Below are 25,117 nucleotides of genomic sequence, written 5' to 3' on the forward strand. Positions count from 1 at the left end.
CAATGGCATTACCGAAATTTGCATCTCTCCTCATTTTTCTAAATAAGTTTGAACAGTGTCCATACCACAAATAAACATCATTTTATACAATATTCAGCCAAAAGACTTTATGGGCACACATTTTTCGTTTTTTCTACTTTAGGCTTATGGGTGAAAAGAGTATGGGAAGGTAATTAATTTGTAAAAAATTTGAATCTTACTATATATATATTTTTTTGGGTGTATTATATTTATATTTTTTTTGTTCCTACAAGTGAGTTTAGGTTTTGACCCCATAATTGTATGATATATTGGTGCAGACTAAGCAATCCATCACATGATGCTAAATAACCTTTGTGATGCAAGTACAAATAAGGATGAATGGATTAGTGGATGTTCATATGGTGAGAGATCATTAAAGTGATTTTGGAGATGATATTACTATAATTATGTAAGGTTTGTACAAAATTCTGAATGCATCAATAGATACTATGATATTACTACCAATCAAAATCATTTGGCTTTTGGTTGACATCATAATATTTTGCCACATAAATTTGAGGTCTCACAATTTTACCTATTATTACTCTTTATTTATTTTTTATTTTTTTGAGAAGATACACATTATTACTCTGTTACCTTTATTTTTAATTAAAATTAAATTATATGATATATTTAAACCCACCATTAGAGTTTTGGTACATTAAAATTTTTTTAAATAGTAGAAATATATAATTTCATGTATAAGGGTTAGCACTAGTGCTTTAGTGCATTGGAGTCGACACGATATAGACACATGTCTTTCTTGTATGTTACACATATTTCAAATTATTATTTAAATATAAGAAATGACTCCTTAAAGGTTTTTAGGCCCCTAAATGCAAAGATAGATAGTTAACTAAAAATGGTAGATAGGTTATTTATTTATTTATTTATTTATTATACAAGATAGAAATTTTACTCTAACCTAGTCTAAATGTATATGTGTGTGAAACTCCTTATTGAAAACTTGAATCTCGACCTTTGCCCTCCACCCCACCTCATAAGAACTTTGTACTTGTAGAATGACCATCATGCTAAGGATGCGCGATGGTTATGATGGATAATTAATTAGTTGTGATTTCAAATTATTGAAATAGTATAAATTCTTATTAATATGAATTTTTATTGATATAATTAATTCTTATTGATGTGCTTTAAAAAAATCCTATAAATTTTTACTGATATACACTTGGTTTACAACAGTTTTTGTGTTACATTTACAACTTGGCCGTTAAAAATAAGAAGAGATGAGACATTCATTATAACTCAAACACTAACTTAAGAATTATTGACTTAGATACAAATTAATGTATTGATTATAAAATCCAAAATAAGAAGAGATGAGACATTTTGTATAACTCAAACACTAACTTAAGAATTACCGACTTAGATACAAATTAATGTACTTAAAGATACAAGCCAGGAACTTTGAAGATATGGGATTGCAAAGCATGGCTATGTACAAATACAAGCATAATAAATGTCACCCATTTCCCTCTCCCTTGTGTGTGTGTTTGTTTCTAAAAAAAAAAAGAATGGGTAATTGTCCCACATTGCTTAAGAGAGTATGTTGTGTGTAGTATAACTTGCCCCACCCTTTCTTAAAAGTTATCATGGCTTTTGAGTGGAGTTGTGGTGTGCCTTTGTGTTAGAACCCCTTTCCCTCTCCCTTGTGTGTGTATGTGTTTGTTTCTCAAAAAAAAAAGAATGGGTAATTGTCTCATATTCCTTAAGAGAGTGTGTTATGTATAGTATAATTTGCCTCACCCTCCCTTAAAAGTTACCACGGCTTTTGAGTGGAGTTGTGGTATGCCTTTGTGTTAGTATGTGTGTTTGTTTCTTAAAAAAAAAGCATAATAAATGTCTATTAACTACCACATTTTTCAAATTTAAATAACAAAATAAAAAAATTATATAATGTTAATTTTTTCGTGCATTATACAGTTTACTGATTAGTTAAATGCCCGAGACAATGATTCATATTAATTCCCTCCAATATCTTATGAAAATTTTAAAATCATAAATTTTAAATAATCAGATATTTTGTTTTAGATTTATACGTGATACACGTATCTTCTATATTTTATGCATCTATCCAAAAAAAAGTGTGATAATCAGATCATACCAATTATGCCCTTGCTCAAATAAACCTTGTTTGATATTTTGTAAATTTTACTTAAAATTTTCAAGCTAAATATACTTGCACAATTTCTTGGTCCTAATATTATGTTAGACTTGTATCATGCCATATGAAGAAACTATTTCAAAATATAATTAAAATTTATTAATAACATAGGTACTGAAAATAAAAGAACAAAAATTACTTTAGGTTACTTGACAATTGCACATCATATAAGACCAAGTTTTAGAATTACTAAAATAAATAATGAAATCCTTTTAAATTTATTGAAACTTTTGATATTTGAGTTTAATGGAAATTGTGTTTTAATTTTATTAAATATATCTTTGATAATAGAGATTAATAAGGTAAAATATATAAACAATATTTTTTTTTTTTGGATAAGAATATATAAACAATTTTAATTTACCTACAATGAGTCACATGGAAAAATTATGTTGTACAACTTGTAAAGTTGTAATATTTAGCTATATGGTGCAAGTATGATGTATACAACGTCACTTTTATTTTTTATTTTTTAAATTATGATATCTTATTAAAATAAGATAAAATACATAATGAAATTTCTAAAAAAATATATGTATTAGAATTTTTAAGAATTTTTATTGATATAATTCTTATTGATGTGCTTAAAAAAAACCCTATAAATTTTTACTGATATACACTTGGTTTACAACAGTTTTTGTGTTATGTTTACAACTTGCCCATTAAAAATAAGAAGAGATGAGACATTCATTATAACTCGAACACTAACTTAAGAATTACTGACTTAGATACAAATTAATGTATTGATTATAAAATCCATAATAAGAAGAGATGAGACATTCGGTATAACTCAAATACTAACTTAAGAATTACTGACTTAGATACAAATTAATGTATAGCATGGCTATGCAACCTATAGACTTGGTTGAGAACATACATACTTGGTTGAGAACATATTTTCAAGACTACATATTTGCAAGGCATGGCTATGCAACATATAGACTTGGTTGAGAACATATTTTCAAGGTTACATATTTTCAAGACTACCATTCAAGTCTCTCATTTGTGTATCCAAACCATGCTATGCTTTTGCCATTCAAGTCTCTTATTTGCGTATCCATACTATGCTTTTGCCATTCAAGTCTCTTATTTGCGTATCCAAACCATGCTATTCTTTATCTCCGATTATCAATTTGCTATGTGCCACTCTCAGAAATCATCTTTGAATATCAACGTGCAAATCCTTATATCATGTATAAAATAAAAAATATTTGACTTTTGGTTGACCTGTGACACAAGTTTTTCAATCACAATTATATATTTCATCATTTCTTTATATATATATATATATATATAATTTAATTCTATTCTATATTTAAACCCTCCATTAAAACCATGTACATCATATCATATTTTCTTTAAATAATAAAATATATAAGTACATATGTAAACACAAGCACAAGCAATTCTTAAGAATAAAAATAATAATATATACAAATACAAGCATAATAAATGTCTATTAACTATCATATTTATCAAATTTCATATTTCATATTTAAATAAAAAATAAAAAAATTATATAATGTTAATTTTTTCGTGCATTATACAGTTTACTGATTAGTTATATACCTGAGACGATCATTCATATTAATTCCCTCCAATATCTTATGAAACTTTTAAACTCATAAATTTTCTAATTTTTTCCTATCAACTTATCTAAATAACAAGATATTTTGTTTTAGATTTATACGTGATACACATACCTTCTATATTTTATGCATCTTTCCAAAAAAAGTGTGATAATCAAATCATGCCAATTATGCCCTTGCTCAAATAAACTTTGTTTGATATTTTGTAAATTTTACTTAAAATTTTCAAGCCAAATATACTTGCACAATTTCTTGGTCCTAATATTATGTTAGACTTGTATCATGCCATACGAAGAAACTATTTCAAAATATAATTAAAATTTATTAATAACATAGGTAGTGAAAATAAAAGAACAAAAATTACATTAGGTGACAATTGCACATCATATAAGACCAAGTTTTAGAATTACTAAAATAAATAAGGGCTAATTACAACTTACTCACCTGTGGTTTGGTCGAAATTTAAGTTACTTATCCGTAGTTTAAAATTTGATACTTTGCCCACCTGAGGTCAGGTTAGTTAGGGTACTGTTACCCACCTCTGTTAAAAATGAGGCTAAATATATATTTTTGCTCTCATTTATGTCTCTCTCTCCCCTCAAAACATAAAAAACATAAAAGAATAAGAGAAAACAAAATCAAAATGTAAGGGTTTTGTAAAAATTAAGAAACCAAAGTTATTGGTCTAATGATTAAGAAACCAGAAGCTCAATTGAAGGTTACTCCCTATCTTAAGTAATGTATATCTTAAGGTTACTCAATTAAGAAACCAGAAGTAATGTATATCTTAAGGTTACTACCACGAGGTTCCTTCTTATAATAATCAAATACTCAAAGAGTTGTGGACACCCTTAATAGTAACCAAAGAAAAAAAAAAACCGTTTTTACTTGTTTAGAAAACAAGTAAGCATGTTTATCAAGGGGAAAAAAAGAGGTGAAAATACTTTTTTTTTTTCAGAAACAAACACACACACACAAAGGAGAAAAAAAGATGTTCTAACATAAAGAAGAGGTGAAAATTGGTCCCTATTATTTACTTCAATTTGATCCCTATTATTTTCAATTTGTAATTATTTTGGGTCCAAATTTGGTTTTTATTTATTTTAAATACCAATTTGAAATGTGTGTGTATCAGAATTGGAAATTGGTAAAATTGAATTATGTTTTTGTGTTTAGTTGTTAAGAAAGTGCAAGAAAATGTAAGAAATTTATGTGATTTAACTGTAGAAATCAAATTGACTGCAAGTTGAAAATAACATAAATTTAATTAAATTCTATCAAAATGCAATGTATGATATTTTTTCTCCTAAGTGTCCATTTGGTAAAAATTATTTTTGCCAACTTATTTTATTATTCAGCTTATTTTTGTAACTATTCATGAATCCCATTGCATTATTTCAGCTAACTTTTACCTTTATCTATAGTACTTTTAGCAAAAAAATTTCAATTTTAGCAAAATAAGCGGATCTCAAACAGACCTTAAAATGAATAAAAATTCAAGCATTCGGTACTTTCATTGCCCAAACTTCTTAATGGGCAAGTAACATGTCATTTTTTTTTAGGTAAGAGCATTCTCATCAAGAGTTTTAAAATTTTTAGCATTTAGCACCTAAAAAACCAATTTTATAACATTTAACACATCACTTTACAATACATCTAACATCAAAACTTTCTATTTTTTTTACCACTTCATTAAAATATTATTTATTTATTATTTTTTATTCTTTTTGAGAGAGATCAAAGAGTGAGATCTAAGGGGAGAGAGAGAAGGGGAATAAAAAATAATAAAAAATGAGTAGCAACTTGCTACATTAGGGTTTTAGTAATAACATCTTATTGTAGTTAGGTGCTAAAAAATTTAAAATTTAGCATCATTGATGTAGGAGCTTTTTTAGTGTTTTTTTTTTTTTTTTTTTTTTTTGTTGCTAAAAATAGCTTTTAGCATTTATCCCACCTTTGATGAGAATGCACAAGTAACATGTCATTGAATGCTTGTGTTCGGAAGAAAAATAGGTGGAAAGAAAATGAAATGAGCAAAAAGAAGAAAAAACACATACTGGATTATTTTTTCATTGTGATTTCTTCTATGTTGATTGTTTGGAACTATGTGTGAATTTGAGTTAGTTTATTTATTTACTTAAGAAAAATGTTATGTTCATAACATTCCCACAATATTTTTATAATAAATTCTAAATAATAGGTTGTACAAGTTGTTATTCGTGAGGTAAAAAAATAATTTTAATAGTAGGTTTAAATTAGAATCAATAACAATTAATCATGTATAATTTGTTGTGAATATATTATGTACGTAGTATTTCTCCTTATTTAATGTTCACTACTGGACTCACTTTATTTTTTGTGTCAATTTTATTTTAAATAATTTAATTTTCAAGCTTATGAAAATTAGTTATCTTTTATTTTCTTCTCAAAAAAAAAAAAGTTATCTTTTATTTATTTTTGTTTCAATTTATACAAAAAAAAAGGTAAAACTACTGAGAATAAACAAATTTCATTCGGACACGTCCTATTGTTGTAACATTAACACCATCATCCACATTAACACCATTTTTATCAGCATTAATTACTAGATGCCACATTTCTTTAATCTTTTGATAATTATCCAAATTTATGTTTAATTTTTTTTTATGCAAACTTATGTTTAATTTAAGTATGAATTAGACAAACTTTTGACATGCCACTCCAAACACCCCTGGTAGAAAAACAGAATTGTCATATTCAAAAAAAAAAAAAAAAAAAAAAAAAAAACAGAAGTGTCACACGCCAACGTTGATTTTCACTTTCTTATGTTTTCTCTGCCCATGTCTCTCTGTTTTAGCCAGTGTTCTCATTGACCCAGTTCTCGTTCCCATGTCCCTGATGTTGTAAAAAGCCTGGCTAAAAATACGGTGAGCTAATTCTGGCTTTAGCTATCTACTCTTCCTCTTAAACTTGAATCCCCCAATTGCTTTCTCTTATTATATCAGCCTATATTTGTTGCGTTCGCCACCTGTTTGATGAAATGTGTAAGAGAGTTGTATTTGTCATTGTTTTGACAATTACAAACATAACCAGTGGCTTTGTTCGTACATAGACTTTTTGGATGGTTTAAAAGGCTATTAGAATAGAAAATACTATCTTTCATGGGAAAATTGCCTGAGCATTTGGGGGGGGGAGGGGGGGGGGGGGTCTGAGTATGCTTGTTGTTTGAAGAGAATTTTAGTTTGTTTTAGGCCAAAATACAATGTTGTTCCCCTAAACTTTAGCCCATGTGCAATCTTAGTCCTTGAAGTTTAAAGTGATTGCTTTTAGTCCCTAACAGACTTAAAAGTGATCTCTTTTAGTACTTAAAAAACTTAAAAGTGGTCGATTTTACTCCCTAACAAAGTTGAAGTGCTTGCTTTCTTTTAGTCCATACGGAGTGATGACGCGTCAGTTTTTGGTTTGGCATTGTCATCTAAAGGATCAAAAGTGATCACTTAAAGCTTCAAGGACTAAAATTGCTCATTGGCTAAAATTTAGTAACCAAGAGTGTATTTAAGTCTTTTATTTATTTATTAATGTTAGTTTACATGTTAAAGGTATTGAGCATTTGCAGAATTTCCAAGCATCTGTTTTAGTTATGACACTATTGGGTCTTGATGAGTATTAAGAACTTCTTGTCATTGTTTATTACTCTTACAGGTACCATGACCTTAACATTGGGAGACTATGCATTGTAACTTAAAGAAGATTTTTCAATTCAGAAGCGATCTATTTCCTTACTTATTAGCGTATGCTCATTGGATGCTGCAAGTAGTCAAAATTGCATATTTTTGTTGGTAGAGTGTTTGGATATGTGCCATGAATAAATAGATTTGATTTCATTTAGAATGTGGTGATTCAAGAAAGAGAATTTCCAGTAATGGGTAGTAAGGCTATGTTTAAATGGTCGAAACAAATCACACCTTCCCTAGTTGAGCAGTTGATACGAGCTGAAAGGGATGTACAGAAAGCTGTTCTGATATTTGATTCAGCAACAGCTGAGTATGCTAATGGGTTTCAGCATGATCATAATACCTTTGGTCTAATGATTTCCAAATTAGTCTCCTCAAACCAGTTTAGGTCGGCAGAGGAGCTCCTAAATAGAATGAAGGAGGAAAAGTGTAATATTACGGAAGACATATTCTTGTCAATCTGCAGAGCCTATGGTCGTGTTCACAGGCCACTGGATGCTGTTAGGGTCTTCCACAAGATGGATGACTTTCAGTGCAAACCAACCGAAAAATCTTACATTACGGTATTTGCCATTCTTGTTGAAGAAAACCAGTTAAAGATAGCTCTAAGGTTTTATAGGCATATGAGAGAAATAGGCATTCCACCTAGTGTTGCTTCTCTTAATGTTTTGATTAAAGCCCTTTGCAAGAATAGTGGGACAATGGATTCTGCTCTTCGGATATTTCGTGAGATGCCTAATCGTGGGTGTACTCCAGATTCGTATACATTTGGTACTCTGATTAATGGGTTATGTAGATTTGGGAAGATTGGTGAAGCAAAGGAGCTATTCAAAGAAATGGAGACAAAAGGTTGTTTGCCTAGTGTTGTGACCTACACTTCTTTGATACATGGTTTGTGTCAGTCCAATGATTTGGATGAAGCTATTGGATTACTCGAAGAGATGACGGGTAAAGGTATTGACCCAAATGTGTTTACCTATAGTGCTTTAATGGATGGTTTTTGCAAGGGTGGGCGTTCTTCACAGGCCATGGAGCTATTGGAGATGATGATAAGCAAACGCCAAAGGCCCAACATGATAACTTATAGTACTTTAATTCATGGACTCTGTAAAGAAGGAAAGCTTGGAGAAGCTTTGGAGATTCTTGACAGGATGAAGCTTCAAGGATTGAAACCAGATGCAGGATTGTACATGAAGATTATTAATGGCTTCTGTGATGTTTTTAAGTTCCAGGAAGCTGCAAACTTCCTTGATGAGATGGTCCTTGGTGGAATCTCACCAAACCGATTGACATGGAGCCTTCATGTTAGGATATATAATATGGTGGTACAAGGCCTTTGTACCAATGGTGATCCGAACCGGGCTTTTCAGTTGTACCTTAGTATGCGGAGTAGGGGTATCTCAATCAATACTGGAACGTTTGATTCTCTGGTAGAGTGTTTCTGTAAGAGAGGAGACCTGCACAAGGCTGCTCGCATTGTTGATGAAATGGTGATTGATGGATGTGTTCCAGCTGAAGGGACATGGAATGCAGTGGTTGGTGGATTTTGGGATCGAAGGAAGGTGCGGGAAGCTACTGAGTTGTTGCAGGTTGAGCTGATGAGTAAATTTGTTGAGCCAGAATGATAGATCTGAAATTTATGAGTTAGTAAGTCATTTTGTTGTATGGAATCTGTTCTTTCTATTCATTAGATGCTTTGAAATGCATTTCTTCTTTTCTGAAAGCATGCATTATTCGGCTTAGGATATTTTGATTTGCTTCTTGTAAGACATGCACAACTTGGAGGTGTCTTTTGTATTCCTAACTCAGTCACACCCACATATGAAGTGATAAGGAAATTTCACAAATAAGCATTTAAAAAGTTTCATGTCAATAAACTTGAAGTACGTTGCACTGTTTTTTTCCTTTTTTTAAAAAAAAAAAAAAAATTAATGGATATGAGAGTTTTTTAAGAGGTAAAACCCTTATTCTTATATGCGTGAGAATGAAATGGGGAGAAAAAAAATTCCAAAGCAGATAAAGAAAATATAGCTTCCCTTGTGTCTGAAAAATTGTAAAATGATTAAATTCATCATTTCCTAATAGCTTAAGTTGTTAGGACAAGTGGTAATTTATCTTATTTGGCTCACATGAGGGGCAGTGTTAGAATAATGGCTAAATGTCATTTCCTAACAACTTAAGCTTTTGGGTAATTTATCACCTTGGAATGTTGGCAACTTGACGAAGAACATTCATTTTATAGCTCTGCCATTTTGATTCACTACATTTGGCCAGCTATTTAGATAATCAAATAGAATTTTTGAGTTTCTCAACAACAAAAAAAAAAAGAAAAAAAAGAAAAAAAGAAAAAAAGAAGAGTTTCTGGTGCTCAACGTGACAAGTTGATAATTGTTGGACTTGGGATTTCCATGTCCTTGGATAATTGGCAGTATAACTATTGAGGACATGGGGACTGCTTTTTTCAAGTTGTATGTGGATATCTTCTTGTAATTTATATTTCCTTTACCAAAAAAGAGGAAAACTAGGCAGGAGAATGTGTATTGTCTCCATTAACATTAGATATTTATGTATCTATATAATATATATATTGACATATGCCATCTCTTTTGCTTCAGAACCTTATTCATTTATCTAATGAATTATACAATTTTAATGTATAAGAGTTGTAATTTGATGAAGTTTCTCTTAACATTAACATGTCCAAGTAACTGATATTGTTCATAAGAATGTATCATGCTGTTTGGTATTCATCGGAAAATTTTAGCAGTCCTTAAAACATTATCTGGACCATCCTCTATAACTATCTAGTCAGGGGATTTGATCAAGAGTTGTTTTTGTAAAAGCATCATAGATGTTGGGAATAGGACTTGTAAACACTCCATGTGTTTATTAAGTTTATGAAATCTTCATATTCTTTTAAGAGTTTATCATGTTAATTATGAAAATAAAATTATTGGTGAGTGATGAAGTTGATTTCTGAATTATCACGACTACCTAGCTAGAATTTAGGGCATTTGCCTCAAAGCAGAACTATAGTGCGAAGGTTTTAAAAAGTTTTTTAACCCAGTGCTTGCCCAACTTAAGCGGTGTCCTGAGAAGGGTGGCTTGTATAGCCTACCATTCAAAAATTTCTTGCATGTGTACCTTGATTTGCAGATTAATTAATTATTCACTTCCCTTTCATTTCTTGAATAGTAATGCCATAAAAATGATGTTGATTAATGAGAATGCTATCCTTAGACTATAAACATGCACACACACAAAAGAATTCAGAAATCAACTCTGCCCTTAAACTCTTAGCCAAGCAAGCTTCTCTCCTTTTTTTCTAAATATGTAATCTACTTTAATGGAATTGGTCTGACATTTTGCAAATATTACCCTCCTACCTATGCTTTTTACAGGAACATTTTCTCTTTCAAAATGTAGATTATCACTTTGGTATTTTCAAATCACCAAATTATGCTTTATGTTGCTTGTATAGAGTGATTTGGGTGAATGAGTTAACGATTAATTGTCACATTCTCCAAAGTGCATCATATGGCTTATGGTGATTCCAAGTATGTATTGAGCATTGAAGTGGCTCAAATGATCATTTTTTAACACTTCTTTTTTTCCTTTCTTTTTGATAATTGCAGTGTGGTGGTTCTTATTGAAATGGTTATGAACTTATGATTTAATTCCGTGGTGTCAATCTTCATTTTTGGCTGAACCAAGGGGCAAATCTCAAATATTATCTGATTTTTCTTGAAATAACATGATTTAGCAAATTTCACAAAAGCACTGTGGCTGGTGTGCATGAGTGTGTTTGCATATGCATGTGCATTTGAATTTGAATTTACCCTTCGAAGTTCAGTCATTATAGTTCAAATTAAAATAGTACATTCTTTAGTACATGGTTCAGTGATTTACTCAAGATTTTGATAAAAGGACTATGGCTGGTGTGCATGAGTGTGTTTGCATATACATACTCAAAATTATTGATTTTACCATTATTTGCACTATAATAGTGATTCTATGGTATAACACTATTGTCATCTCCTTGCATTGTCAATATTAGAAGTTCTTGTAATATTGACAGGCAAAAACAGGCTATTTCCAACTAATATAGTGGTTCAATTACAGAGAATCATCTTGTCAATTCAAATGGAGCAGAATGTAATAATGTTGTGACCCGATGAATCCAGAGTCTGTAGACTTTTAAAAGGCCAGGTTGATACCAAAAAGAGATTTTTTGTTCATTTGCAGAGAGTGGGAAGCCAATTCCATTGCGGTTGGCAAGAAATATAATAAACAGCATACTGCAAATGACACCAGTTCCAACTGGCAATCTTATATTAATCTCTGGGGTCTCATCTGATAGTGTTGGGAAGAAGCAACTTACGACATTCTTATCAAAGGGCGCAACTGCTACAAATACCAATATTGAAATGAAAGCATGCATGAAATCTATGAATTGTAGCTAGTACTCTGCAGCAACTTCAGGTGAAAGGGTGGCTCAACACTGGGTGGTGGCAAACCCATAGTTTCCCTTTTTGTCGCTGAAGCTGTCAGTGAAGCTTAGTAGGAAACATGTCACCCCACAGGGGGTCACAAGTGCAGCAGTCATGATCTGGCTGACCATGTCACAGTTACCTTGCTTGGTGGAAATGGGTGATAGAAGTTGGCAAGCTAGGACTGATCCAGTGGGTAAAAAACTGGCCAAATGCCCAAATGAGCTGTGCTCTGAGAAGTCTGGCTAATGGCTTCCTGTGTTAGTGTTCTCTTCTGTTTTAGTTATGTGTTGCAGGAGTGCATGTTTTAATTCATCTTGATGCTTGGAATCAGATTGACAGATTCTACCTTAATCTACTTTTTCTGCAATTTAAAAAAATAAAAAATAAAAAAATCTATAACTATCTAAAGAATTTTTTTAAGATAAATGGTTGTTGAATTTTTTTTTTTTTGTGTTGTAGTAAGATGTAAAATTTTCCTTTATATTAGTGAAGAGTTTAAGTAATGTAGGGATTATTGAAGGTTTTTTCTTCATCTTTTTTGTCATAATTTTCTAAAATTGTTTTTTTTTCCCCTAAAGATTAATTAGAATGAAATGAGAGACAAAGAAATTATGCAAGAGAAAGAAAGCTTCTATCAGCAGAATTCCAAGATGGACATGAAATTGTTTAAAATTGTAATGTTTGACGTGGTGTTTAAAGCTATTCATTTAGTTTAAGCCCACATCTACATCTTATTTATCATGTTATATTCACGTTTTAAATTTTTTTATAAGATTCACATATTATTACATATTATTTACCATGGCTTTTGATTGTATTTTATGGTATGCCTTTGTGTTAAAATCTCTTTCCTTCTCTCTTGTGTATGTGTGTTTGTTTCTCAATATATATATATATATATCATTACTTATTAGTGCAAGAAAGTTGGAGGAGCAACAAATAAATACTTTAATTACCTCGCTCTTTGTAGGTATCATATCTCTTTTAATGCTAGGCTAAACCTTCTAAAAAAAAAGGTCTATATTTTTTTTTCATTGGTGTTTTGTTCTCCTAAATTGTTGGAAAACTTTGGAAAGGATAAATAAATGTAGATTTAGGAATTTTCTTTTATTATTAATTTTATGGATTGTTCTTAATGTCAAATAATGTTTTTCTATTTTAAGTTTGTTTCCCAGACAAGTTAGACAATTAACTTTCAAGATTTATTTATTTATTTTGTCGTTGCTTTAGTTAGTTTTTCGAAAGAGAAAAGATTGCTTTGCAGTTATTTTTTCTTTGAACTAATGAATATTTTCTATATGTTGTTTCTATTCAAATATTTTAGATACAAAGATCTTGGACATAACAAAAATTTGTAATTAAGCTATTCGATCCCAACTCCCCATTAAGTTTGGGAGATAATATTGAACCATGTTGCTTTTCTATTTTGTGTTGTGTTTGGTAAAATTTTACGAATAGTAATTGTGAATTGATATTACTTGTGTAAGTGTAATTCCAGTATGATTAAGTTGGAGGATTGTAGTTAGTGATTAAGATTTGGTTACCATTAATGAGCTACTCCCAATGAAGGTCTATAATTTTTTTTTTTTTTTGAAATTTTAAGAATTAAATTTTAAGAAGATTTATGTTGATTCTCTTATATATTATTATTACCTTTTGTTCTGTTTTTATTTTAAATTTATTGTTGTTAGTTGGGTATAATGTTGGACTGTGCCTAACTGCCTATATGTAATATAAAATATTGTATATTGGGTGGCACTGACTGATGGTTGAAGAAAGCTGATGAAAAAATAAGTTTAAATATGAAATCGTAAATTAAAAGTTTTCTTCTTATTGTTTTGGATTTTAGTAGGTGATGGCTAAAACAATTGTTGTAATGTTGAGTAGGCTAGAGTAGAATATCCTTTTTAGCTCATGAAATTATTTGTTTAGAGAATATCCTTTTTAGCTCATGAACCACACTCTTAACTCTCTCTCTCTCTCTTTTTCATTCTCAAAAAAAAAAAAAAAAAAAAAACTTTTTTTTTTTAAAGTGTAACATATATCCAAATTAACTCTTAAAATGCCATGGTCCATATCCACTATTTTTATTATTTTTTTATTTTAAGTGTAGTATATATCCAAACTATATATCTTATTATAGTAGGAAATTAAACAGATGTGTCACTCTAAGGACACAGAAGTGACACAACGTTATCAATGCATGCACACCCCTGTAGTGTCACATCTGTGTATTGATTAGTTTTTTTTTTTTTTTTTATTTTTTATTTTTTTTTATGAGAAACTGTATTGATGAGTTTAATGTTATAGTATGAAACACGAAAACTATCTTTAGATTTCTGGATAAGGAATTTTTCCTTAGTGAAACTGTAAAAGTAAACATTTACATCATTCAAGGCGAATAACATAGGGAACAGCAACACTTTGGGTTATCTTATAATTTAAGGTTTGGCTTAATTTTGTAGTATATTTTTAATTAAATATGTTATTCTGTTTTAAATATACAATAATAAGTGATAGTGAGTTTCAATTTCACATTTTATTTAGTTAGTAAGTGATATAACAACCTTTCATTAAAATAAAAAAAAATAATTTAAAAAAGATACTAAAGATAAAATAAACCCTATAATTTAACTAGTAGATGTTTTTTAGTATTTTCAAAATAAACGTTCCCTCTTCTTCTTTTATTTTTTTTTAAAGAAAAAAAATGATATTATTATTATTTTATTAATTCAGAGAATAAAAAAGTGAGGCCATCACACCTATGGCCAGAGGAAAAGAATAGTTCCTTTTTGTCTTATTTTTATTTTTATTTTTGCTAGTAAAAAATTGTTTTGAATGCATTTAATGTATAGAGTCGTGTACGAAAAGAAAAATTAAATAAAGAAAGAAGAAAGCGAGACATTCCACGTGAAGCTTTTTTTTTTGGCTAAATTGCCACGTGATGCTTTGCTATCATATCACGTATTTTTTTTTTTTTTTGGTTAAACAATAGTTGTGTGACTCAGTGTCACTATTTAATTGTGTTCATAATGGATTCTAAAAAAAAAAAAATCCTCTCTTTCTACCCCCCTCCCAAAAAAAAAACTATGCTCATAATGGGTTTTCATTTCTTTTTTCTAATCACAAATATTTAATAAAAATGATGAGTTTACTCTATAATTTTCAGTGTGAGTGTGAGTGGAACGGAGGATTATACATACATAAAATACTTGATTTCTATCCCCAAAAAAAAAAAAAAACTTAATAAAATAGTTAAATAGTAAAAAAAACTCTAAACATTGTCATTCTCAAAAATAAAAATGATGGATTTCATTTGCTGCATATCAAAAGTTTACTCAATCAAACGACAACAATTTTTTTTTTTTGAAACAAACTACAACAATTTTAAGTACAGTATTTTATATTGTTTAATTAAATAGTATCTATTCAGTAAGATCATCTGCAAAATAGTGGATAAATAATCGTGGCCATTTGACCATAGTTATGGATGCTTCATAAATAATAGATAAAAAAGAAGAAGGAAATATTGGATGTCTTTTTATTACGATCACACATGGCTATGGCCTATGACGACCTCGCTACAATTATAAAAGAAATGATTTTTTTTTTTAATGTAAAAAATGAAAAAAGATTTTCTTTTTCTTTTTTTGAGAAAAAAAAAAGAGATTTTATTCTTTTTTTCTTTGATGAAAGATTTTATTCTTAATTTAACGTTATAAACAGTTGTACGTAACATATATGCGGGGTTTACATATATTTATGAAATAGACCTTACATTATATGAGATACAATTTGGCAAATAAAGAGATATTACTCCAAAAGTAAATTCTGGAATTTGGGATGACCAGATGCATGGGATTATGTTAATAACAGTACTCACACAATAATGAAACACCAAGAATTATTCAAAACTCCTAAGATTATGCATTTTTTTAATATGAATTATAGATCATTCAATAATTTAATTAATAGATTTGTTAACCGGTCCTCAAACAATATATATCTTAAATAGTAGCTTATAGGCTTATAGCTAGCTTAATTGACTTTTAACGCCACCAAATTCAACTCATTAACATCTCTTTATTCCTCTCCATTATAACTATTAAACTATCCATACACAAAAAAGGAGAGTTTCTTATTGCCAAATAAAAAAACATACTAATTTAAGAATATTGTGACATTTTATTGTGTCTATACTCTCTAGGATTTCTCATTTCAAATATGACTGAATCTTCCTCTAAATAGTACTTTTTTTTATATCAAGACTTTTAAATTATAACGTCAGCTCTTTAAACCGTTCTGGTTAATTGTTATAGGCTTAACTAGCTGGGAGAATATTGCAGGTAGACAACTGTAATGGGAATTAGTCATGACAAAGCTCAAAATATAATTAATGACCGTTGGGGAGGTTGGAAACATCCATAACCTATTTAATGCAAAGACACCGAATTCAAACTCCAACCATACCCTTCCATTCAATGCAAAAATGTGAACGGGAAGTACAGCTAATAAGCTAGCTGCTGATTTTGGCTCATCATCATTTCCTTATTGCTTCTTCATCTCCACAACCCCACAACAAATGCACTTACATTTCATGCTAATCACTATCTCTCTTTAAACTTTAAGAGCCTTTTTGTTATTTTCAGCTTCTTTTTTTTTTTCTATGGTTTCCCTCCAAGGCTCCAACATTTCCGGCTCTGAGAATTGAGTAAGTGTTCAAAGTCTGTGGTGGGTCTCGGCTATTGATGGCTAGGAAATTCAAGCTGAACTGCCGCTCTCAAAATTGAAGCCAAAGCCTTTGTGGATACCGACAAGAGGTTGGCTTTCTTTGACTTTGAAGTTTTTATTTTGTTTTAATTAGTTTGTAGCTTTGGTAGATGAACAAACTCAATCAGGCGGAGAAAACAAAGCCGTATTAGAATATTTTTTGGACTATTCTTCTAGAATGGATTACTTAAGAGCCCTCAGAAAATGAATAAGCTGGTACATATATATATGTGGCATGATGAGATCCATTTTCTTGATAGGTAGGACCGAAAATCTTAGTGGAAACGCGGAAGATTAGTTTCAGTGTTGGTAAAAGGGTCTACCAATAAGATTTGATTCTTTTGAATGCATGCAACTTGTAAAGTGGGGTTTGTCTTTTTAAGCGGCGAATTGAATATTGTGGGATTTGGAGTGCAAGACCCATATAAAAATTTGAGCTTGTTTGCTCTTACAAGTCTTGTGTAGTTGAGGAAGTTATAAATTTGAATGTGAAACTCAGAGGTGGAAATAGAAGAGAACCCAGAAAAGAGGACACCTAATTGATACAATTAAAGATTTTTGCTTTGTTTGTATTGATTTATTGATCTTCTTGGTGTTGACATTACTGGGAAGAACATGGTGGGAAGCATTGAGAGAATGGGTCATAATTTATACTCCAATGGGTCTATTCAGAACTTTAATGGTTTGGAAGAGAAGCTTGATGAGCTTCGCCGCCTTCTTGGCAAGGCTGCTGGTGATCCATTAAGGATTGTTGGTGTTGGAGCAGGTGCTTGGGGCAGTGTTTTTGCAGCTTTACTACAAGACAGCTATGGCCAATATAGAGAGAAGGTCCAAATCAGAATATGGAGAAGGCCAGGAAGAGCTGTTGATAGAGCCACAGCTGAACATCTCTTTGAAGTGATCAATTCGAGGGAGGATGTATTGAGGAGGTTGATCAGACGCTGTGCATATTTGAAGTATGTCGAGGCAAGACTAGGTGATCGGACTCTCTATGCGGATGAGATTTTGAAAGATGGGTTTTGCTTGAACATGATTGATACCCCACTTTGTCCTTTGAAGGTTGTGACTAATTTGCAGGAGGCTATTTGGGATGCCGATATTGTGGTGAATGGCTTGCCTTCCACCGAAACTCGGGAGGTTTTTGAAGAGATCAGTCATTACTGGAAGGAGAGAATCACAGTCCCAATCATCATATCCTTGTCAAAGGGTATAGAGGCTGCACTAGATCCTGTTCCCCACATAATAACTCCCACGCAAATGATTAACCGAGCAAGTAAGAATTATCTTCTTTTGCTTTGCAAGTCAGCTTGTGGTAGCACTTATCACCTTTTTTTTGCATATTATAGGTAAAGGTGAATAGATTTTTTAAGTAAGAAAGATAAAATTTTCATTCTTTTGCTTGTATTTTATATGCAGTGGTGAGCTTTAAAAAGAACTTTTGGAAGTGTATAACCTTAGGAATTTGTATGCCTGATATAAACAAATTATTCTCACGAAAGCAAAAAATTGGTTATATCTTACATGCAGTGGTGAATGTTGAAAATAAAATTTTACAGTGCAAGATCTTATGAATTAGTATGACAAAAACAAACAATTATTCTCATGAAAACAAGCAATACTGCCATTTATGCTTGAATTTGTTAAGAGCTTTCTTACTTGGTAGAATCATTGTGTAGTAGTGATTGGAGCTTTGGGAGGGGAATCAGGATGTCTTACTTTGGGTTGGAACTTAATTTATGTTGCTTATGTATGTTGATGCATTATACTATTGACCAGCCTTATCTCTAGGATTATGAGGATCTGCTTGAAAGTTATGGGAAATGTACTTCCCTCATCTACATCAATATGATTAAATAATTTCATTGCTTGTGTTTCAGGAGCGCAATATATGCAATTTGAATATTGTTTTTGTTTTTGATTTTTTTCCCTAACTTGAATGGTTATTTATTTATTTATTTTTAATTTAACTTAGTTATGCAGAAAATATTTTCCCTATTCTCTAACCTTTAGTATATATGCCTGGTAGCTGGAATGTCTATGGAGAACATACTTTATCTAGGTGGACCAAATATTGCATCAGAAATTTACAACAAGGAATATGCTAATGCTCGAATTTGTGGAGCTGAGAAGTGGAGGAAACCCCTTGCAAAATTTTTAAGGCAACCCCATTTTATTGTCTGGGACAACAGTGACCTTGTCACACATGAAGTCATGGGTGGTCTGAAAAATGTCTATGCCATTGGCGCTGGTAAGCTTCAGAGTCATTGTGTGGGTAAACTTGATCTTCTATGCCAATTTTTATACTGCTTTTTTTTTTAATGACCCCTTGGGTAATTGTATTATTCCTTTTCCTAGTTTCTTGTTTGGCATTTATAGAAGTGACATCCTATTATTGAAAGATCACTTTGCTGAACAAGCATTAGAAAAGGAAAGAAGACTGCAGCATAAGCTTTCCTCATGTTCCTGGAAATGAAATTCAGTGAAAAATAAATAGAAAAAACACGAGGAGCAAAAAAGTCTGATATTGTCAATTGAGACATTGTACAAGGATGCAGTATTATGTATTAACAACCTTTTTGGTGTGACAATGATGGTCACAGTTATTATGAAATGAAATTCACCCTTATAACACTTTAGCTGGAGATGAGTGCTGATGTAGACAGTTTCATTGATAAACCTCTCCCAATGTGTTTCTTTCTTGCTATTACAAGCTAACTTTTAATAAAATTACATTAAAAGCATGGTCTTTTGATACAGTGTTTACTCATGGCACATTCAAGTTATATCTTAATAGTTTTCTTAGTTCTATTGATCCATTGTCAAATTGGTGACTGTTGTACAGATTTTTGACGTATGATATATGTAATGGAATAGAGATATTATTGTATATATGCATGCATGTATATGAATTAACAACCCTCAAACTCTGCTAGGTAACTCTTGCCGAGTCCAATCCCCTAATTATTTCAGTTCAGAGTAAAATGTTGCAACATCTGGAAAAATATATGTTGATCGCAAATGCATGTTTTATTTATTAATATACATGGTCTATGACCTGAGTTTACATGGTCCCTTTCCCATTGTGGTTTTCTCAGGAATGGTAGCAGCCCTTACCAATGAAAGTGCTACCAGCAAATCAGTATATTTTGCACATTGTACATCAGAGATGATATTTATTACCCATTTGTTGGCTGAGGAACCAGAGAAGCTTGCAGGGCCTTTGCTGGCTGACACTTATGTAACCTTGTTAAAAGGTCGTAATGCATGGTATGGCCAAATGTTAGCCAAGGGTGAACTAAGCCTAGATATGGGTGATAGCATCAGTGGCAAAGGAATGATTCAGGTACTGAGTTTGATTTAATATTTCCTTTGGAATCTATGTAAGATGCATTCTCATCAAATTCTGCAATTATAGACTATGGTAGTATGTGTCAGTACTTTACAGTGAGTTTGGGAGCAACCCAAAGGAGAAGCAATTGCTTTGAAAATTTTATGTAAGTTTCATCTTATTAGAACAAAAAAAAATGTCAGTGTAGATCCTCCACATCCAACCACTACATACTTCTCTTTCAACACTTGAACAGGTCTAGGCCTTTTAAAACTTTTTGAATGTGCAGTGCACTTGACATAATCATCAAGTATATTGCATGGCAGATTTGGCTGGCCATGGGATTGACATGCCCTTAAGTTTCTTTTGAAGGCACCATCAATATAACATTTCTCATAACCTTATTTGCAGAACAAGGTTCAGTTCAATTTTGTATGGTTCTACCAAATATTGCTTTATTCTTGAATAACATTCTCAGCTTGATTTGAGGGATCTTGCTTCTCTCTCACAAATGTGACACGTTTAAATTTCATTTTGTGTTCTGTTACTAATAGCTGCAATGCTGATATTGTCCCACTCAATGCATCCACAAATGAAATCAACTAGTCTTTTGTAGCATTTATCTATATCATCATTCATTTTAGGCAAGTTGAAAGAAAACATGCTGTGATTGGAGACCATAGGCTCCGTAAAAAACATAAATCTTGGAATTAGATGCAAATGGCAAATTACAGACATCTATATCCATATATTTCTAAAAGCTAAGACGTAGAATTTAATGTTGCTGTACTCCCGTTGAGCCACCTCATGAGTCATGTCATACTTTTTTTTTTAATTTCCTTTATGATTTTTCTATTTTATTTTATATAAAATAATTAAATATAGTTAATGTACAAACCTGTTAATGCACTCCATTACTATTAAATATGTTATTATTCATTTGTTTTAAATGCAAATATTTGACTATTCAGCTATCCAAATTGATTTCAAATTTTCATTTTCTTCTTTCTAATTTCAAGTAATTGTTAAAATTGAACAATTCGTTATCATTTACTGGATATATGCACATGTTTACTATTCATTACAAACGTTACTATTCATTAGATGCAAATGTTTAACTATGTTCAACTATCCAAATTAATTTCAACTTGATTTCAACTTTTCATTTTCTTCTTTCTAATTTCAAGTAATTGAATATTTAAATTTTTCATCTTCCTGTTCTAAAGAAAAAAAAAAAAAAACTCTTCTTCTCTTCCTCCAACCTTTCCTTTCTCTCTTTGCCTCTTATCTCCCTACTACTCTTTACTTTACCGTGAAACTTTCTTCATCATTTCCTATTTCTTATATTTTAACTCTTCTTCTCTTCATCTTATTTTGTATAAATTTGATATCATTTATTCGATTCAATCCATATTTTTTTCCACACAAAAACTATGAGTACTCTCTCTCTCTCTCTCTCTCTCTCTTGCTTGATTTTTGTTCTTTCTTATAACTCTAATTTAGGTTGATGTTTTTTTATTTAATTTGTTTTGTGTTGTATTTTTAAAAATTTCCTATCACAAATCACTCTTATAGCTTTGGTTGAATTTTGCTTTGCATTAATATGTAGTTTTTTTATTTTTATTTTTTTTATAAATAGAAATTTGAGTTTATATCAAAACAAAATATACATGGCTACGAATTTGAATGTGCCTACCAATGGACTTCCATTGAACAGAGATGTATTCACAATGTTTTTAGCTTTATATACTTCTTTGGTAATGTAAATTTGAGAAAGAGAAAAGGGTAGGCAAAAGATGTATGGTCTTTCATAATCTCGTAGGTCTTGAAGAAAGTGGAGGGCCTATTAGTCTCTCTTCTACTGAAATTTTGTATAAAACGTCTTTTGCTATAAGTTCCTTGACTTTTTGTTATTTTGTAATCGCTCTATAGTCTATATTGTGACAAAAAGTGAATAAAGTTTTTTTATTTGTAGAGTATCAAAAAAGTAAAAAAATATTCAGGATAGTAATTTTGTATTGTTGCATCTCATGTGTTTGGTAAAATTTCTTTTAGAAATCTTATATGTTTTTCTCAAATCTATTTGTTATTTTCATTTTGGTCATTTTAATACAAATAATTAGCATCTCCACCATCAAATTTTTAGTTAATCTGAATTTTCTTGGTAAGATTTTACTTTGCTTAGTTGATCATCTTTACTAAAAATGCCAAAAAGAGAATAAGATAAAAATATAATTTACTTTATAGCATCATTATGCTATTAATGTTTTTATGTATAGATACTTAAGAACCTTTTTCTTTTTACATTTTATTTTATTTTATATTTCCACTTTATAATATATGATTTATTGATAATGATCTATTGCATAGTTATCTTTATTTACTTTTTCACTTAGTTTCAATTGTGAGGAAGAAAGAGACGTGAATCTATGTTTTTGAGAAAAATATATCTATAAGAATTAAATCGCATACATCTATATAATAATAAACAAAGTATACATAGTTACAACTTTTAGACTAATAGTTCTCACACTATCAATTTTTTTTAAAAATAAAATTATTGCGTTGTGTTTTCGTACATATCTCACTATAGATAATATCTAACTACAAAAATATATTTTGTTACACACATAATTTCAAATAACACATATTGAATTTTTAATAATATACAATCTAATATATTAATTCAATAATTATCCAATAAAAAATAATATATCATATTTTCTTGCGCGTCGCGCGGGTCTGCGACTAGTATCTTATTATAATTGAGTCGCTTTCACACTAGTGAACTAAATGCACTATGCTAGATGGATATGAGTTTTCTGTAAGACATCACCAGAGTTCCCGAGGCCCCTGGCCACATCAGTTGGACTAAGAGTCTGGACTTTTGACTGGGAAAAGAACAACCTTTTCCTTTCTAGATTAGTCACATTCCTTTTTTTGTCTGACTTGCATCTTACATCATGATAGTGCTAAATCTACCCTATCATTTTCCAGGGTGTTTCTGCAGTAGGGGCTTTCTATGAACTTTTGAGTCAGTCTAGCCTAAATGTACCGCATCCTGAAGAGAACAAGCCAGTAGCTCCTGTAGAGCTATGCCCCATCTTAAAGACACTCTATAAGATACTGATCAGAAGGTAAAGTTTCTGCGACTCATTAATCTCATTTGTGATCTCAACCTATAGTGTACTTGTTATTTACTTATTGTGGAGCCTTTGTGACAAATGGCACTTAAAAGTTAAAAATAAACCATGCATGAGCAGTGACAAATTAACAACCAGGGGTCTTGTTTGTTTTGTTCACTTTTATTGTGAACCAAACACTTAAATAAAATTTTACCATGAATAAAGCCACATGACCCTTGTGTTATTCTGACTCACATGTATAAGCATGGATTTGGTCAATCTGGAATTTAAATCCTTTGTCTTTTATGTTGGATCTTCAGGGAACAATCATCACAAGCAATTCTGAAGGCACTGAGGGATGAAACCTTGAATGATCCTCGTGAACGCATTGAGATTGCACAAACTCATGCTTTCTACAAGCCTTCACTTCTTGGACAGCCTTGATTACTTTTCCCATAGCGAAAGAAAGTTATAACATAATTTAAAGAAGCACTTGCTGTATTAATGCATGATGAAGAAAACATATTGGTTATTGTAATAGATTGTGTATTGATTCAATAAATTATATATAACTAATTGGTTATCTTCAGCTTCCAGAAGGATATAGTTGAGCGATGGAAACACTAAATAGAATGGAATGGCTTCACAGATTCTAACCATTTCAAAGGATATATAGTCTTACAATTCTGCTAGTGTTGCACTTTATCGTGCAGGATGCACTAACAATGTCCTGTAGGCTGTAGTGATACACATGCACTTGCCCCAAAAAATTGAGTACTAATTATTGCATAGCAAACACTTTTTCTAACGGTTAGAAATACTGAATAATTGTATTGTATTTCACAATACAATTCTGCATAGTGTTGCACTTTATCGTGTAGGATGCATAACAATGTCCTGTAGTGATACACATGCACTTGCTCCAAAAAATTGAGTACTAATTATTGCATAGCAAACACTTTTTCTAACGGTTAGAAATACTAAATAATTGTATTGTTTTTTACAAGTAATAAAATATACAAGAGTGCATTTATGTAAGAAGTAGTAGTGTGCAATACAAGTATGTATACTGTGCCAGATAAGTAAAGTGGGCCTACACGCTAATAGGCCCCCGCAAACTCAAGGTGGATGTGAGACCAACTTGAGTTTGTCAACCAAAACACAAAGTAGACCCTTAGGTAGTGACTTAGTGAAGATATCTGCAAATTAATCTTGAAAGGAAATTGAGAGCAACTTGAGAGCACTATAGACAAAATGATGACGAATAAAATGATAATCAATCTCGATGTGTTTAGTTTATTCATGGAAGACATTATTATGAGCAATCTAAAGTAGAGTGGTAGTGGATGTGGACACACCTAAATCCTTGAGAAGTCATTGAAGCCAGAGGAGTTCATATGTGGTATTAACAAGGGCACGATATTCTACTTCAGTGCTGGAGCGAGCCACAACAATTTGTTTCTTGCTTTGCCAAAAGATCAAAGAAGAACTAGAAAGAAAACAATACCTAGTGGTTGACCTTCGATAAGTAGGATCTCCTATCTAATCATCATCAGAGAATGCACATAGAACAAAAGAAAGGAAGTTCATTTCTTAATTTTTTTTTAAAGAAAAATTTATTAAGAACAACCGATATACAACAAGTAGCTTAAGCTGAAAATCATAGAAACAAAACCCTCTTAATAGCAAACAAAACTAGAACAAGCTACACCTATACAAAAAACACTTGATGAGAATCAATAGACATATGAACTCTCACAAGCACATACAGAAGGATACATCCAATACAGGGGTTTTAACTCCTAAATGCTGATAATGTCCACAAATCTAAGGGTCATTGGAAAGTTGAGGGTTGATGAGAATGAGGAAGTCAATTCGACGTTGGAAACAACA

At 31.1% G+C, this 25,117-nt stretch overlaps 2 protein-coding genes and 1 pseudogene across 5 annotated transcripts; 2 read left to right on the forward strand and 1 right to left on the reverse strand.

The window, feature by feature from the left end:
• Window positions 1-6,429: 6,429 nt before the first annotated feature.
• LOC126693679 (pentatricopeptide repeat-containing protein At5g46100) lies at window positions 6,430-12,085 on the forward strand. 3 transcript variants are annotated; one of them, XM_050389778.1, is made up of 3 exons: window positions 6,430-6,701; window positions 7,477-9,155; window positions 11,754-12,085. In XM_050389778.1, exon 2 carries the CDS (start codon window positions 7,697-7,699, stop codon window positions 9,131-9,133), a length of 1,437 nt encoding a protein of 478 aa, XP_050245735.1. In that variant the 5' UTR covers window positions 6,430-6,701; window positions 7,477-7,696; the 3' UTR covers window positions 9,134-9,155; window positions 11,754-12,085. The 3 variants fall into 3 exon arrangements, with proteins under 3 accessions (XP_050245735.1, XP_050245734.1, XP_050245733.1); XM_050389776.1 differs by having other exon boundaries at window positions 6,438-6,701; window positions 11,631-12,085; XM_050389777.1 differs by lacking the exon at window positions 11,754-12,085 and having other exon boundaries at window positions 6,432-6,701; window positions 7,477-9,312.
• LOC126691509 (protein DMP4-like) lies at window positions 11,635-12,804 on the reverse strand (annotated as a pseudogene).
• A 3,734-nt stretch (window positions 12,805-16,538) lies between these two features.
• Window positions 16,539-23,807, forward strand: LOC126693680 (glycerol-3-phosphate dehydrogenase [NAD(+)] GPDHC1, cytosolic). 2 transcript variants are annotated; one of them, XM_050389780.1, is made up of 6 exons: window positions 16,539-16,821; window positions 17,032-18,044; window positions 18,798-19,019; window positions 19,867-20,114; window positions 23,097-23,236; window positions 23,545-23,807. In XM_050389780.1, the coding sequence occupies exons 2-6, from the start codon at window positions 17,387-17,389 to the stop codon at window positions 23,666-23,668; spliced, it is 1,392 nt and encodes a 463-aa protein (XP_050245737.1). In that variant the 5' UTR covers window positions 16,539-16,821; window positions 17,032-17,386; the 3' UTR covers window positions 23,669-23,807. The 2 variants fall into 2 exon arrangements, with proteins under 2 accessions (XP_050245737.1, XP_050245736.1); XM_050389779.1 differs by having other exon boundaries at window positions 16,539-18,044.
• Window positions 23,808-25,117: the final 1,310 nt, after the last annotated feature.

This window comes from Quercus robur, chromosome 7 (assembly GCF_932294415.1).
Source record: "Quercus robur chromosome 7, dhQueRobu3.1, whole genome shotgun sequence".
In the NCBI taxonomy this organism is placed as follows: domain Eukaryota; kingdom Viridiplantae; phylum Streptophyta; class Magnoliopsida; order Fagales; family Fagaceae; genus Quercus; species Quercus robur.

What these genes read in the sequence shown, in the direction of transcription:
- LOC126693679 (XM_050389778.1), top strand. Translation starts at nt 7,697, where the DNA reads ATGGGTAGTAAGGCTATGTTTAAATGGTCGAAACAAATCACACCTTCC.
- LOC126693680 (XM_050389779.1), top strand. Translation starts at nt 17,387, where the DNA reads ATGGTGGGAAGCATTGAGAGAATGGGTCATAATTTATACTCCAATGGG. An exon ending in TGTCTATGCCATTGGCGCTG is followed by an intron (nt 19,020 to 19,866) that starts GTAAGCTTCAGA and finishes TGGTTTTCTCAG; the next exon opens with GAATGGTAGCAGCCCTTACC. An exon ending in GTGGCAAAGGAATGATTCAG is followed by an intron (nt 20,115 to 23,096) that starts GTACTGAGTTTG and finishes ATCATTTTCCAG; the next exon opens with GGTGTTTCTGCAGTAGGGGC.